Source organism: Rousettus aegyptiacus, unplaced genomic scaffold (genome assembly GCF_014176215.1).
Source record: "Rousettus aegyptiacus isolate mRouAeg1 unplaced genomic scaffold, mRouAeg1.p scaffold_m13_p_11, whole genome shotgun sequence".
Classification (NCBI taxonomy): domain Eukaryota; kingdom Metazoa; phylum Chordata; class Mammalia; order Chiroptera; family Pteropodidae; genus Rousettus; species Rousettus aegyptiacus.
The window spans coordinates 94499453-94516849 of record NW_023416286.1 but is presented as its reverse complement, the minus strand read 5'-3'; the positions used below and the strand labels follow the sequence as shown (position 1 = coordinate 94516849).

Genomic DNA, 17397 nt, shown 5'->3' with positions numbered 1-17397 from the left:
CTCAGAGCTCAGCACACGGAGAAGTGGCTGCAGGAGTTTGAGGGACCCCCTTTCGGGTCCTGTCCCTGGGATCAGCCTCCAGCACTGCGCCACGTCCGGGGTTTTGAAGGCTATCGTTTCGTAAATTTGACTGTTTTTTTTTTTTTTTTTTTTATAAACATACAGAGGTAAATTCAACCCCCGATACTGCAACTTGGCTGAAGAGGGAGGATTGTAACGGGTTTTAATTATTTTTAAAATGCGAATCATCTAACTGGTCGCGATGGAGAAAGCCATAGAGCTGTTTCCTGGAATCAGCTTAATTCGAGTTGCTTCCGGCGCCAAGCGGGTCTCCATGCGACGCGCAACCTCGGGGTGCCCCGCGCGATCCCTGCGATAGACGCCGGGCTCGGGGAGCACGCGGAGCCGAGTCTGGCCCGGGGCGGAGGCCCCCGTCGCCCCGTCGTCCCCAGCTGCCCCGGCGGGCTCATAGGCAGACACGCGGCCCCCACGACCTCTGGAGGTCTCGGAAATCCTTGCGTCCTATCGTTACGCAGCACCGCGGCCCGTGCGGTCCGCTGCAAGCCCCCGTGTGCAGTCAGGAGGTTCCGACTCACGCATCGTAAGCGGCAGCGAGCGCGTCCGCCGCGGGCTGCGGTCTGTCTGGACTCCCGCGACGTCGCACGCGGCGTGTGGGCCTCCTTCCGATGCCTCTGCGACCGCCGGGAACGTCCCCCCGCGCTGCTGCTTGCCCGGGCTCTGTCCGCGCGGCGGGGACCTGTGCTCCGCTCTCAGCCCCGGGGTCCCCCGCCCTTCCCCGGCTCGCCTCCCGAGCTCTGCGTGGCCTTTGCTTAGCTCTCGGGCCACCTTTCCATTTTATCTGATGGTCATCTCTCTGCTCCCATTAATTTTTAGAGATTCCGGAGGATTTAAACACGGTTCTCGAGTCCCCTCATTTTATACTCCTCCGGCCACTTCCCAACTTCCCTGTTCTCACTTCTTCTGAGCTCACGCTGCTTCCAAGTGCCGTTTGAATCGTTTGAAAAGACCCTCTACAGGTTTCAAATCCACATGCCGACTTTGTCTGGAGTCAACTTTGTCACATGCCCCCCGTTGACGCCTTTCGCCCGTGCTGCGGATTTTCCTGGAAAGCCTGAAGCATTTTATTTTATAAAGCCATGTGAAATTCCCCCCCCACACACACACACATTTACGTGGAGAAATATCATGGTGCTCCCGTCTTTCCACCCCTGTTACGGCAAGCAAAGCTTCCTGAGAGCACTACACATTTGGCGGCATTTTATTATCATTCCTTTTGACGTTGATATTTTCGTGAGAAAGTTTGTTGTTGTGCTGAAGAGAAGAGATTTTAGATGTACGAAGTGCGGATCCTGCCCCCAGGAACCCGCCAGCCCTGTGGCCACAGGGACACCCCTTAACCTCTGCGCCGTCCTTTCTTCCTCTTTCGAGGAATGATGAGAGTCTTCGGCTCTCCTTGCTGTTGATATGCGCAGACCCCTTGAGACAACGCCTAGTTCGCAGTACGATGTGTGTTGCTGGTGGCTGTTACTACAGAGCAGGAATAATGAAGTAGAATTAAGGCGGCTGAACAAAAGGCCCGCGGCGCCTTCTCCCTTTGCTTCCCATTTTAACAACTGTGTCCCCGGTTCAACGGTAATGTTGACGCTCACAGACCTTTGTCTGTTTTATTGTTTGTGAAATCGGTGTATGTTAGGATCCTGGGATACTTTTAAACTCGTATTATCCGCCTTATGTTTGCCTGTTTTAGAACTGGGAGAATCAATAAGAATTGCCAGTGTAAGCGCTTTGAGCATTTACTCTGTTCTGAGTTACCTGCCGACGGTTTAGTCCGCATCATCTCATTCATGATGCACATTAAGCCCATCTGTGGATTTTCCCGTCCCTTTTTGAAGACACACACAGAGACTGAGATGCCAGTGATCCGTGCCGCGGTCCGGCACCCGCGCCCGGAGTAGGCGCGCGGTCTGTCTGCTCCCAGCCGCGGCCGCGTGAGCCCGCCGCGCTGCCGGCTTGTGCTAACACCTGCTCCCCACCTTCCTTTCTCGCTCTGCGAAACCTTGATGCTCCGCGTCTGGAAACGTGCTTAGAACTCACTTGGCCTTGGAGTTCTCGTCCAGCTCCCGCTGCTTTTCGAGCTCGGGCGTTTCTGCGGACTTCCTCCGCCCTTCCTCCTCCCCGGGACCGGGGCGCAGGGCGTGGGAGGTGCTGGATGGTCGCCGCCTCCCGAGAATCGCGCGGTGCTTTTTGTCACGTGACTGCTGCCTCAGCATCCTCCCGTCTCTGCCGCGAGTCAGCGTCAGCGCCGAGAATCGATGTGGGGCTTCGACATTCGAAAATCTGATTTGCACCGTGGTCCTGGAAATTACGTAATCAGATTTCCCTGATTTTTCCCACAGGCCACGGGAGGGCGTGCGGGGCAAACGCCCGCGGACAGGCACCTCGGCCCCGGGTTTGCAGGCGGGCGCTGCGCGCGGCGCGGTTGTGCGACGTTCTGCCCCCTTAAGCTGCCGGGAGCCGGCCGAAGGCCACATGTAAACGCACAGCCTGACGCGCACCCGGGGGACCCGGCTTCCCAGCGCAGGCGCCTGCGGGGACGTCGCTGATCGCTCCGCGCTGTGGCCCGCGTGGCCGTCCCCCGACGGATGCCCGCGCCGTCCCGGCCGTGGGCGCTGCGCTGTTTCAGCCTCGGGGTTCCGCTCTTGCTCGATGATGAGACGCGCGTCCCTTGCGCCTTGCGGGTAGCTGGGGTACAGGTTGGACTCGACAGTGTAATTAAGTCCCTGAGTTGTGACTCCAGGCACCTGTCGAGTCACGGCGTGGACGGAGCGTCGGGGACCGTGACGAGGACGACAACGGTGGTCCAAGGCCCATGCGACAGGCGCGGCCGCGTCCGCCGAGATGGAAGCCGGCCCGAGGGGGGCCACTGTGCCGGGGGCGGGGGGCTTTCCAGAAACCCCGCCACATTACCAAATGCCGGCCCTGGCCCAGAGCCCCAGGAAAGAGTTCCTTTCCGGAAGCTTCCGTGGGAAAGAGGCGGCTGACTCCGAGGAAGGGACGGAAGGGAATGAGGAGTAGGGGGTGAGTCAGCGCGGTCAGCGTTTGCTGTGCGCGCGTCACTGTGGGGACGCAGAGCGACACCCATGTCCCCGGGGAGACGGGTTCGAGGTCAGTTAGAATGAATTCGGCAGGAGTAACAACTGGGTTGAATTTGTTCGTTTTAAACTAGTTCCTTCCAGACACCGGATCCTCATATGCTGGCCATGTTTAATTCCGAGACTTAAATCTTTACATAGACCTGTAATCATTTTCATCTATGTTTCACATTTTAGGGCATTTTGATAATTTTTAAAATGAAATTGCCAACACTTTTATAATGTCATGTGCCTTTTTGCATTTTCGTTGCTTATAACTGGAAATAAATATTTTAATTCATCCTCAATTATTTCTATTTACTTGTTGACATTGTTCACATTAAAATTTTAATGTTTTTTCCTAAAATTGAGTGTCAATGAAAATCTTCCTTCTTGAAGTCACAACTTTGCCTCTCTGCCACCAACCAGTGAATTTTTTTAGTTTTTAATTACTTTCCCCATTTCCTAATTTATTTTACTTTTAAAATTCTTTAATTAATTTTAAGTCTCTGAGGCCTAGTTATAATTTTAGCCCTACGTGAGGGAAAAGTGACTTCAAATTATAATCTGTTACTGATTTATTGTTTCTAAAATGTTATTCTGTCCCATTGGTCTTTGAAAATCTTTCCCCACCCCCGTTCCCACCAAGCTAAAAATTACATAAATCTTACTTACATCTAGAAGAATGCATGATAAATTTTACATTAATTTTCATATTTATCATTTAATTGAGCAAATATACGTTTAGCAAGTCCCTCCCGAGGGCTGGACGTTATTCTAGATGCTGCGTAGGCAGAGATGGAGCTGTCATCCCACGGGGCGGTTTACGGCCCAGCCAAAGCGGTGGGCGCAGTGGGCCGGGCGACAGAGCCGCCCGCATGGGCGGCTGGGGTCCGGGTCATCTCCTGCCGTCCTCACAGCGTGCCGTGGGGGCTGGTACTGACGGGAACACGCTTTCAGGAAGTAGATGGCGCTAAAAAGGACAAATAAGAGACTTAAACCCCGCTCTTTCCTGTCTGGTCCCGTAACAGTTAAAAATAAGGTTGTGCAAAGAGTAAGTGTTGCTAAAAAGTGTTTTTCACGTTCTAATAGAATTGTCAAAATGTTAAGGTGAAGGCAAGATGTGTGGATGGGGACCTCAAAGCAGCCTGTCACACTGGTCCACGAGGCCAGGTCTACAGAAGGCGGCGAGGCCGAGGGGGCCGCGGGTGTGAAGTCCAGGCTCGGGGGGGGAGGGGCTGGGACGGCTCTGTGACCGTCACTGGTACAGACAGCAGCCAGCCACGCTCCAGAAAACGGGTTCTCTGCGTCGTCCGCGGCGGCTTGAGATACTACGCAAGTTATAGGTACAGGTGCGCCTCCCTTCACTGAGACTTTTTTCTTCACGGCCACTCATTTTAACACCCATATGATCTCCTATTAAAGACAGATTTTCTGGCTTGATGACACGGAATGGCAGAAATTATGTTTTCTGAGTTGCAGCAGGCATCTGTGTTTCCCAGTATCACAGTCGAGACCGTCAGAGCTTTAAGATGTGGACGTTTTCTCCCCAAGAGGCCTACCTGAGGGACACCCTGATGTGCAGGAATGATTTTGTCCCCCTCGAAATTTTGGAAGTGCGTCCAATTCCTCGCTTCCTGGCGATGACGTTTCCCAGCCGAGTTTTCCGTGGGGTTTACCCTTCACTTTCGTCCATGGGCATTGAACAGGCCGTGCGTGGCTCGAGGTGAAGCCGCCCACACAGGGCCAGCCGTGGGGTCCCCTTCATGATGCATCATGTTTCTCATGAGGCTCTTTCTAACATCAGCCTTTGCTACAGATGATTTTTAAAAGTGATTTCTTCCTATTTTCAATAGAGAAATGGGTAGAAAGGCGTGCGGGCTACATTGGTCATTCACAGAGCTGCGAACGCGGCCGCTTGGGCCGATGTCGGCAGCAAGTTTTAAGATGCTCGCTAGATGGGCACTGATAACTCTCATCTTTGGGAAAAAATTATCTGGGCACATTCTCCAGCGATGTGTATCTTATAACACAAAGAATCACTAAGAGCTAATGAAAATAATGACGACCCTTTAAAAAAGGGGAGGATTTGTTACATCTAAATGTAACAAAGGCACTGGCGTCCACGTCCTGCACCCCGTCCTGACCCTCCCCGTTCGGGGCAGGAAGCAGCTGCCTTGCATTCTGCATTGCGGGTGAAAGACCCCAGCTCACACTGAGTCCTAGACTCACACGCTCCCCGAGACAGAATAAAGCATTTCTACCTTAGGAAAATCATAGGCAGTCACATGCCTAAACACTTAAAAATGTTTATTGAAACATTTTAAAAGAAGACTTACGGTCTTCAAAATAGTTATTGTAGAATGGAACAAAGATTTCCCTTTTCATAAAAGAAGCAACGATGGTCGTAGACTGAACTGCTTTCTATTGTGTCATCAAACAGGTTTCTGTAGATTTTATTCAGAAATTATTTCGTGAAAACTAGAACTGAATATATTTTGACTATATGGTGATTTCATAAACCTACCAATTATATTAAATATCTAAGTAGTAGTATTTGTTTTCTAAGTGTTTCAATATAGGTTAGGTTGTACATAGCAAATGTCATAATAAAATAATCTTAGATATCACTGAGATCTCCTCTGACTTACCAGGAAAGAAAGAAAACAGAAAAATTGTACTTTATTATACACACATACCCCACACTCATGGGAATAAAAATGGGTATACACATAAAATAATTTAAGTTTGTTCATTAGGAATATTTTTTTTTGGAAATTGTGCCTTTTTTAAACAGTAGGGCCCTAATTCATTCGAATGCTACGTAACAGCTGGTTTACCGATGACATGTAGAAATACAGAGACAGTAACGAACAATCATCAGCTTTAACCGTTCAACTGAATGGTGCCTCAGTTAAGTTCCGAATTATGTCTCACGGGTGTGAAATGGCACAGTCTGGATCAGGTTTCAAGACAGCTGAATCAGGCAGAGAATTGTATCCGTGTAAACAGTGGGAAGGCGCAGAAAACGGAGCGGAGGCCGTTTCCCCGAAATGCAAGTGAATGCAGTGCGCGCCTGGCAGACATGACAGTTAATACTTTGTTGCGAATCAGGCCATAAATGCACAGAGACTCGCAGGTGGCTTGGAATAAGATAATGCTACAGTTTTCGTAAAGTCTGATAGAGTCATGAACAAGGTCTTTAAGTTTTTCTTTCAGTTGTTTATCCGTTAAACATTGATTGGGGATGCGTAGCGGGCGGGGCCGGTCCCAGGGGAATAAGGATAAACATGGCACGCGCGTTCATTCGGCCATGTTTCCGAGGTCGCTTCTCCAGGTCATCTGTAGCCGGCTGTATCATCTGGTCGCCACCTCCGCGGGACCGTAATTAGAAAAATAATCTAGACCCCATTTGGGACTCTGGCTCTGATCAGAACTGTATTGTCCCCTCTTAACACAATGCATACATTTCTATTTTTAAAATAATATTTTGCACTAAATTGCAGGTATAAAACAGCAATTTTGAGGCAAAATTAAAATATTTAATGTTGCTTAATTTTGAGACAAAATTAAAATATTTTGCTAATTTTGATAGTTCAAAAGCAGGACCCGTTTTGTGACATACTTTGATCTCAACAGAAAATCTTTCTTTAACTTTCGTCTCTTTTCTTTCTCCTACAGTCTTACCCAGCCACACGTGCGGAAACCCGGGGGAAATCCTGAAGGGTGTGCTCCACGGAACGCGATTCAACATCGGAGACAAAATCCGGTACAGCTGTCTGCCTGGCTACGTCCTGGAAGGCCACGCGACCCTGACCTGCATCGTCAGCCCTGGGAACGGAGCCTCCTGGGACTTCCCCGCCCCGTTCTGCAGAGGTGGGTCCCGCTCGCTGAGCTGTGAGCTGACACCTGGGCAAGGTGGATGGCAGCGGGGCTTGAACTGCAGGTGTCCACCTGGCGAGCAGAGGACACACACTGCGGGGTCTGCCCGTGTTGACTCCTGCTGCTCCCCAAAGTAATATTTTATGTCACCTAAGAAACCATGGCTGGACCCTGTAGGATCAGTAACAAGTTTACACGTGCTCCTTATGTATCCAAATCGTCTTCATTCTCTCTCTCAAATTCTGTGGACTTCTGCATAGTGCGATCGCCCCTCTCTGCAACGTTCTAAAATTTACTACTCACCTTTACATCCATCTTGATTTGAAGGTTCCTTTTTTTATCTTTTTCTCATTAAAAATGAGAAATGCCCCTGGGTAATTAAATGTTATGTTTTGAGGACTCTTTCGAGACTGAGGCTTTTGAACTGAGGCGATCGTAAAGGAGTGGGCTATGCTAAGTTCTCATCATCGTGATTAGGCCTGAGGCTGGGATGACTTTTCTTAAAACTCTGTGATTTTTAGCCTTTTCTGTAATATTATTTTACTGATCCAACAACATTAAGAAAGGACATGCTTTGATTCTTAGTTTTTGACTATGCTAAGAAAAACTCATCTTATGGTTTCAAAAATAAAAGTATTACTAAGGTTGATTAAGGTCTTAATATAATGGAGGAAAATGTACTAAATACCTGACTTAAATTGTATCATTTAATTCTCACAAGAACCCACCAAAGTAATAATTACTGATGCTCGTTTACAGATAATAAAACTAAATCTCAGTGTTTAAAAGGTTCCAGAGGTAGTTTACGGTGACACAAACCACAAACGCATGCCTGACTTCATTCCATGCTAGTAACCAGGCAGATAAATCCACAGCCTTAACTGTAAGTCAGTCACCTCATGAGAGTGTATTACTTTTATCAGTATGTTTTTACTGCAGTCTCTATGCTGTATGGTGAGTACTTGCCTATTTTCTTCATTTTGTCTGTTCAACGCTGTGGTCCCACGCGGTCTCCCTGACGTGAACGGTGGTAGGGAAGGATGTTGAGGCTGTTCACTGCATTTCTGACCGCACGGCTCGGGCCAGGCGTTCCTAGTTCACCTTTCGTCTTCACAAGCAGGTGTTTTATGGCCGGCGCGTTGCACGGCTGGCGGGGAGGCGGGACTTGCTCGGGAGCCCGTCCGGCAGCGGGGAGGGCTCAGGTGCCCGGCGTCACCCCGCCTGCCTCCCAGGGGCCGCCCCGGGGTGAAGGCTGTCGCCGCTGAGCATTACTCATCTCCCCCGAAGTGTCGTTCCTCTGCGTCTGCGCGTTGTTGAGAAGCGTGATCTGCGAACCGTTGAAAAATGACAGCGGGTAACCGTTCCTGGTAACGGAGGCAGCTCACGCGACGCGGCTCCGACCCTGTTCCTGTCCAAACACGCGCGCTTAACGTAAATGTTCACCTAGAAGAGTCAAAACACGTGGGCACCGTGCAGGGAAGGTCTCAAAGAGCATAGGACGCGGAAGCTGTTCGGGCTTTTTAAAAGGAGTTGACGCATTCGATCCGTTCGAGACAGTGGTATTTTCTGAACGGATGGCAGTTAGCGAGCAAAGAAACGAAGAAGCCACGCGATAAAGAATCAGTAACATCTCGCCAGTGCCGGCCCCGAAACATGCCAGATCATGTATGCACGTTTCATTGAACGCGCCCAAAGCTGCAAATGTCTTTAATCGCTAAGCCTCGCATCATGTGACTGGAAATGACAATGGCACTTGCCAAGGCTCTGCGAACTGCCGCTCAGGGCTTTTTTTTTTTTTTTACTTGTAGACTTTCTGCGGCTGAGGGAGGGGGGGCCGCGCCTTTCCCGGGTGCCGATGAATCCCGCGGCGTTGAAAGCGCAGCTGTGTTTTATCGGTTTTATCGGCTACGCCGCAGAAGGAACACTGCGGAACGAATCTCAAATGATCTGTCGTGTCGGCGTCAAACCTCGCAAAGTGGAACTGGATGGGACAATCTGCAGATAAGGAACGTGGCTCTGAATTCAGTTCGAACGGCTTCAGACCATGTAGTTTCAAGCACTTTCCCTGCCTACTGCGCCGTAAACAACTGCAACGTGAATCTTACCGAAACCGGGGGACAAGCCGCTGAGACTATGTGCCGACAGTGCAGCCAGTCTGGCCCGCCCCCCGGCACCCTCGCTGCGCCGCGGACTTCCTGCTAAGCGCTTGGAAACAACAGTATCTCTTTAACACAGCCTTGTAACGAATCGAAAGCCTAATCATAAGAGCCTCCATTTGTCCACGATTTTATTGCGCGCGAGCACCATGTTGGGTTGCCCAGCCGAGCATGTCCAGTGTCAACATGAACATGTGCCGAGAAATTGCCACTCGCTGAGACAGGCTGGGGTCGGGGGGCGGCCAGGGTGCCGCAAGGGCCCGTCGTTCAGCACCCGGCATTGCCACTTACTACCCGGCATATCTCGGACACGCTACTTTCTCGCAAAGCCTCGGGTCCGGAATTTGTTACGTTGAACTAGTGCTACTTTTAATGTCTCAGGGCTGGTAAAGACGCAGCGAGATGCTCAAACTTCTCAGTGGCAGTAGTCGCTATTATTTTAATCATTATCGTGGAAGAGCCGGAGTGGAGTGAGGCCAGGGGCCGAAGGGGCCGACCCCGCCCCGCGAAGCTCTCAGAGGCCGAAGTCACGGGGACATCACCTTAATTTTCTCCCGCATGAGATGAGCATTATATCATCCTCATTTCAGTGGTAGTTTTATTCTCATTCTCCTCAAAATCACGCAAATTAATAGTGTCCCTCTCCCCGTAATTAGCATAACGAGCGTTTCCGGCGATTACGTCCACGCGCCACGCCGTGGCTAGTGTCTCCGCACGCAGCGCGTTGTTCTCCCCTCTGCGGAGTTTCCGAGGACGGGGTTCTGGGAGCGCCACCTGCGCTCTGCAGACTCGCCGGGCCGGTCCCCACGCTGAGAGTCGCCTCGGCCACCTTCGGGATCGATGGCCGCGCGTCTGCGAATCCGTGAGGGCTGCGCAGCGCGGACGTCGCGCCCTGAGCCTCCTGCGATCGTCTGATTTCCCGCGAACTGGCCCGCGCGCCGCGCCGTCGGCGTTGGGGGGCTGGTTCTTCAGGGAGCCGTGCGTCCGGTCCAGTCGGGAAGGCGAGCTTGCTGCCGAGGGCCCGACGGGGAGCACGTTACGTCTTCAGGCCCCGTGGCGTCGGCTTCGGCTGCCGCAGTCGCCGTGCAGCGAGTCTCCGCGGGCGCTGCCTGGACCTGGATGGATAAGCAGGACCGTGTCCCGGCAAAGCTGTTTGCGAAGCCAGACGCGGGGCCGCACGGGGCCCACGAGCTGTGATCCGCTTGTGTGAGTTCCTGATACCCAAACGCAAATGCCCGGAATAGCGGCGGCGGACAAGGCCCCGCCCGCCACGGAATTAACGTTTTGATGGGCGGAGACAGACAACGCAAAGAAGCGCGCAGGTGAGCAAAAGCGGAAATGCGCGGCTTCCGCCGATGCTGAGAGCCCCGAGACGCCGTCCTCAAGGTCATCGTATCTGACTAGGGGCCGTGCCGGCCAGCTTCTTGGGTCCCAGGACGGTCCTGCTTTTAGCAGCGAAGTCCCGTGTCCTGAGAATCCTGCCTCTGGCAAAGGCGGGGTTACGCGCACCCCTCACGGAGGTCCGAGGTGAGCCACGTGAGACTTATCGGGACGATGGTGCCGGTCGCAGAAACAAGCAGGGCCTCGGTCCCGAGTGAAGCGTGTGTGGCCACGAGGCTGGCCGGAGCGCCGTGGGCAGGGGCGTGGGGTGTGGGTGGGGAGGTCAGAGGGGTTGGGTGGCAACGGACAGTCAGGGGCCCCGTGGGCGGGACGGGGGCGTTGGCTTCTGTCCTGAGCAACCTGAGGAGACGCTGGAGAAGTGGCCTCGCCTCTCAGAATCGGAGAGGATTCCGCCGGCCGCTCTTTGGAGGACGGACCGCAGGGCAGGCAGGACAGAGCAGGAACGCCGGTCAGGAAGCCCTCACGATGGTCGAGGGGGCAGGTGACGTCACGTGGAGAGGTCACGGCGGCCCTGACGGTGGCGAGAGGCGAAGGGATCCAGAACACAGATGAAAGAAAGGGCCGCCCGGATCTTACGACGTGGTGGCCGCGGAGACGAGAGAAACGGGAGCACCGCGGAGGACGCCGTGGCTTTTTCTCGCAGCTGCCGGAAGAATGGAACCGGCCTCCGCTGCAACGGAGACGCCCGGCGACTCGCGTGTGGAAGGGAAAAGGCGGAGGGTTGGACTCGGGGCCGGTGAGGCCGGGAGGCTGTTTGGACACGTGTGGTTCTGCCGCAGAGGCGACTGGACACAAGACGCCGAAATTCGGGAGAGCGACGGGAGATCGAAGTACAAGTCTGGGAACCGTCACGTGCGAATGGTATTTGAATCCAGACGGGATGACATCGGCAGAGACACGAAGGCCCGGGACGGACTCGCGGTCACGGCACCGAGGCCGGGAGGCGGGGGGCGACCGCGAAGGGGGCCGAGAGGGAGCAGCCAGCACGAGCCGGGGGCCACGGGTCTGAAACACCGGCGGCCGAGCCGCGTGTCCGCGCCGCGCCTGGGCGTCACGCTGTCATTTTGATGGCGTGCTGTGCTCACCTACCCGAGCTTGTTGGTGGAAAACGGGGAGGCCACACGCAGCCGCCTCTCGTGGGTTTGCTGTGATCTCGAGATTTTGAAAAAAGCTTTACAAGTCCAGTGAAACATTTGAAGGAAGAAGAAATGGGGAACTGTGAAATGCTGAGAGCTTACGGAGGATGGGACGGAGAACTCCCGACGAGCAGTCGCGGGGGACCAGCAGCTTCATGATGCGGCGGCCTCGGAAGACGTCATGTTCCCATAGCGGAAGGAGGGGCAGGGACCTGGCTTGGGGTGGCGGAGGTGCAGGACGTCAGCCTTGACGGACAGGTGGGTTTCAGGGCTTGGGAGGGGCAGAGTCGGACAGGTGAGATGTGGTCTTTGAGGCAGTGGGGGTGGCCTAGGAGCCCAGCGCCCCTCACGGTGACCTCGGTTCAGGGGAAGAGGGTGCAGAGGGTCTCTGGAGGGGGTCAGCCCAGAGCAGGTGTGTGAGTTGGCAAGGGCAGTAGCCACGGAGGTGGGAGGGGTGGCCGGGCTCTGAGCCCGTCACGTGCCAGCCCCGTGAGGAGCAGAAGCCCGACCCCAGCGCTTTGTGACCCTGCCCTCTCTGGGAACAGCCACTTCGCTCACGGCAAAAGCAGAGTATAGATTTGGGAAGGACAGTTTTATCCAAAGCACTGAAAGTTCTAAAGTGTATGATAATATGTTCAAAAATAATACTTAAGAAACTATTGTTGAGCGATCTCTGTATGCCAAGTCGGAAAAAAGCGCTAACAGCCGCTTTGAAGGAGTCGCGAGCACGGGCCGGTGTCGTTCTGGAGAGTCCGCGCCCTCTCCGGCACCCTCTGCCTCGCCACCCTGGCCGCTTCCACTCATGAACCACCAAACCGAGGCGCGGAGAGGCGAGCGACTCGTGACGCAGAAGCGGGAGCACTCGCATTCGAGCCCGGGCGGTTAGAGACCGCAGAGTTTGCAGCGGCACCAACATTCTCCACAGCCTCAGGAGAGCGCGCTAGAGAGCCTCTCCCAGCATTTGATGCTGGCATCATAAGTGTGTGTGCGCGTGTGTGCGCGCGCGTGTGTGCATGTGTTTGTGCGCACGTGCACATGTGCATGTGTGTATGTGTGTGTGCGCGTGTGCATGTGTGTTTGTGTGTGCGTGTGTGTGCACACACGTGTGCATGTGTGTTTGTGTGCGTGTGTGTGCATGTGTGCTTGCGCGCGTGTGCATGTGTGTGTGTGTTTTCCTTTCCTGGATATTTTTTCCATGCTGCATGTTCAGTCGTGTATCTGGCGTGTTATAAGTGTAATGTCCTCAGGAAGTTACTGAGTCAATGTTGCACGTGCTTGATGCACGTTGCATGGATACGATACATCACACTTTAATGATCTACTTGTTATTAAACATTCAGTTGCCTTCAATTTTTCTTTGTGATAAATATGGCACAATGTGTCTCTAAATTATGTTTTATTCTATATTTTTTATTATGCCCTTAAGGTATGTTCCTAGCAACATTTATACCCAGGCAAGGCATATAATAATTTTGGAATTTAGAATAAAACTTTTTAAAAGTTTCGAAATTCCTTAAGGGAAGTGATGCGCTGTGATTTCTGCTTATTTTAGAATTATTTCCCCACATAGAGAAACCAGTGGATTCAAACGCATCTTGTATTAAATCTCTTATCTTCCTCTTGGATTAAATTGACAGCATTTAAACTTTCTTCAGCTGTAGCATCTTTTTTCTTTTTTTCAAATGCAAGATTTTGTGAAAACTCGACATAGGGAACTGATTGAAATAATTAAAAATGAAAAGTTGGCCCGGGAGCCAAAGCCACCCACTTGACAGGTGGCTACTTGCAACTAAACCCTTCAAAGGAAAGTCCCAAGGAGGGCAGTTTTAAAAATACTGAATGAAGGGAGTCACTATCGATGCTCATCATCTCATCAGCAGATCTTTGCCATGTGCTAACTTTTGCAGTCAAGTATTTACCTGGTGGTTTGGTGGTTTTGGGCCTAACTTTGTTTTCTTTCTACATCAGAGTGAAAGAGGAAGCGGGGGAGAGGGCGGGGCTCTGGATAGACCGGACTTAACTAGACACGCCCCCCCACTCCCAGCTTCCGAATAAAAAGATTCCTCTCATACGACAAAATTAATATTAAAGTAAGTTGTAGATACAGTTTAATTGTTTATTAACATCAGTGGATTAAAAGGGGCCTACATTAAATTAACATGTTGGGCAGAATTAGTCTATTCTAACGGTTCCTAATTCGTTTTAACACCATTTACCTTCTACATGTGACTGGGTCTACCGCAGATGGTTAGCTGTGGAGCCTGAACTCGTCCTTCCGGTGCCGGGAGCCCCCTCGTGACCCCCTCGTGACCCCCTCGTAACCCCGCCCTGGTGTTTTGCTCTCTCCGCTGGCCTTGACTTTGTCTCTTCCTGAAATGTCCCTGCCGCTCTGCATGTGTCAAAACAAACAAACAAACAAAAAAAACAAAAAAAACAAAAAAACACAACTCCCTTACCGCCAACGGAAGGAAATCTGACTCTGGGTGGCTCTGGGTGGCCACACCCCACCCAGCATACATGTGACCCATTAATCCACCGTGCGCTTGAAACTTTCACCATCATGTTAACCAATGTCGCCCCGATACGTTTAATAAAATTTTAAAAAATTAAAAAAAGAAAATGCTTAGACTTATGGCTTTTCAGCTTGGTCCAAACAAAGCAAAAGAAACACGGCACCCAAACCTTCTGTGCATCGCCGCCCATGACCAGACCTCGGCGATGAGCGCGAGCCTGTAAGCCGGCTCTGCTGCGTCTTGCCACACTTGTCACAGACACTCCTTTTCTAAAACGTCGTATTTCAGCAGCCACACACTTCTCTTACAGGATTAACTTACTCTCTGGCTTCCACACTTAGAAATGGTATTGTTTGATGCCGCGAATAACCCCAGAAATTTATTTTTACAGTCTCACCCCCCATACTAACAATAGCCGAATAGAGATTCGTCGAGAGTGCTCTAAGCCCCGGGAAATGTGGGGGTGACGCCCTCCCCTCACTGGGAAAGGAGAAACAGCAGGGAGGCTGAGTTCCAGGGCCCCCCCCCCGTCGGAACGTTGGGGGGGGGGCACCGCGTGAACACGCGCTCTCCACACCGACCGCCCGGGACTCAGCGCGGTGTCAAGGGCCTGGGAGCAAAGCGCAGCCGGACGCGGGCACGGGGTGCTGGTCCGTGGATGGCGGGGGGTGGGGGAGGAAGGTGGGCCCGGGAAGGGGGCTCAGGAAGAGCCCCCCAGCAGCGTGGTGCGCGCCCAGGCCCCGGGGCGGGAGTGAGCCGGGCCTGGGCCGGGGGGCCCCAGGGCCTGCGCAGCGTGAGGAAGCGGGAGCGGGGTTGGGGGCAGGTGCGGGGAGCTGGGGGGGCCTGCAGCAGGCGGGGCGGGCATGCGCACTGGCGGGCGGAGGGTCCCCGCGCACACCGCTCACCTGACCGTGAGCTTGGATTTTAATGTGAGGAGTTTAACAGTGTGGAACAGAAAATTTTAAGATTTAAGTTAAACTTGCAAAGAGTCAATTTGGAGATTTTTATGGAGAAAAGAGGAAAGGCCGATGATGGTTAGTTTTAAGTGCTTTTATGTGCTGTATGCTTGTGTGTGTGTGTGTGTGTGTGGGTGCGTGTGTGTGTGCGCGCGCGCGCGAACAATATCGAGGAGATTGCCAAAGGCCTGTGGCCTGAATTTTCCTAAATCTGGCTAATGATCTCTGGCTTTGAAATGCCTATATGTGATTTTCCCAGCACAGCACTTTGATTATTTTATTTATGAATAATTAGAATAAAGTGTGTCGTGATAACATATTATTGTTTTATGCTTTTGCATTGTTATTCTTTTCTATGTGAGCAAAGCCGACCTTGTGAAAACACATCTCAGAAATTATAAACTTACGGATTTGAAAGTATAATTTGTCTTATAAAAGAGTTACTAATATCACACACATATTTCCCATCAAAATACAAATCTTAGGGTTTGAGATACGTTATATGAAAACAACCATAATAAATCTATTACACCTATACCGATTTCAGGTTTTTCTAAAGAGACAAAATATTTTTGTTTAAAAAAATGTAATAGCTGTTTCCTAATTAACTTTCTTTATTTAGACTTATTCTTGAAAAAAATGTGCAGTGCGTATCAAAAATGAGACTCATTTTCACACTATTGCAGCAACTCAAAATCTTTTAATTAAATTATTTTAAATAATACAGATTATTTAAGGGAAAATGCCATGCATGTCCTTCCTATGTTTTAATACATTTAAATAATCCAAATATATAGTAATAAATTATTAATCTTGACTCAAAGGAAGAATACTCCATAGCGTTTTAATATGGTTTTAATTCATCCTGTTTAAAAGGCTCTTTCGAAACCACTCAAAAGAACTGAGGAAAGCACTGAATTCATCTAAGTAGTCAGTGGTTCTCCTTTGACCCCAAAGGAGATTCGGCAATGTCTGGGGATGTGTTTAGTCATCATAGCTGAGGGGGGTGGTGCAGGTGTTTGACAATTAGTGGGCAGAGGCGAGGATGCTGCTCCACGTGCCAGGACAGGACAGTCCCTGGACAGAGGACCAAGTGCTCCCCAAAGTCGATGGAGTCAGGGAGAGAAGCCGCGATCTTGGTGGCGTCCGTTAGTGATCGTTTTTAAAAAGAAATTACATTCTCCTGGTAGCTCTGTTTTATAGGAGGTCTCTATTGTAGCGAGTCATAGGAATCTTCTAGAAAGAGCAGGGTCTTCATTCACAGACACTCCCTGAGCACATGACTGAAAATGGGACACCCTGGTGTTGGGTGTCGCAGATGTTCATGTTTTCCCATTGGAAATCGGCGATGTAATTAAAAACCAGGACAGGGACAGACAGATACTATGTCTCTATCTGTTTCTTGGAACCTTTAGATTGAGAGATTTTTTTCTTTGAACTCTGAACTATCACTAATATTCCTCCTGCTGTACTAGCCTTAAAAATGACAATAGAAAATCAACAAACATGTATCGAGCTGTGTACAACGGAGTCTCACTCATCACACTGTACAGGTGGCCTGTGGTAACTCAGGGTTTTAGCACAATAAGGAAATAGAAAAATGGCAGCTTACCTGCCGGCTTCGTTGAGATGCTCGCAGTTGCTTTAGTAAAGTTCAATTTTCTTCTATTTACTTTTATCAGGCGCGTTTTATAATATACGCTTGGATATAAAGCTAGCATCGTATATTAAAAAATCTTACGTACATGGTAAACTGTATATATAGATATATATTTGTAAAATAACATGTTTTAAGATATGTCTATGGATATAATATCTTCTTTCCCTTCTGCCTTCCTTTCAAAATCTATTTCTTTTTAAACTAGTATATATTACAGTGCTAATTTGCATCTTACGTACATTTCATCTTTATTGACTTTTTACTTGCCATTCTTCTAAGAGATTACATTTTAAGATTTTATGCTACTATTTCCTACTTGGACACTTTTCACGAATCAGTGTGTCCCTGTTATGAGCTTGCGTGAAATTCAAAACCAAATTCACGTTCCAAACGCTGTAAGGAATAAGGATTATGGTGACTACTTCTTTTCCACACACTGGTTTTTCAAAGCCATGTGCCAATGAGGAAAAGATCGTCAATACGTTTAAGTCTTAGAACCTTGCTGGCTTATCTCTGCCTTCCATAATCTTTGGAAATATTG

At 50.6% G+C, this 17397-nt stretch overlaps 1 protein-coding gene across 2 annotated transcripts in view; it reads left to right on the top strand.

Moving 5' to 3' along the window:
- The window catches only part of CSMD1 (CUB and Sushi multiple domains 1), a 1035440-nt gene that overhangs the window by 544621 nt on the left and 473422 nt on the right, over positions 1-17397 (top strand). For both annotated transcript variants that reach the window (XM_036228983.1, XM_036228984.1), the window contains exon 4: positions 6834-7028. In XM_036228983.1, the coding sequence (XP_036084876.1) occupies positions 6834-7028 (195 nt within the window). The remainder of the gene's footprint in view (positions 1-6833; positions 7029-17397) is intronic.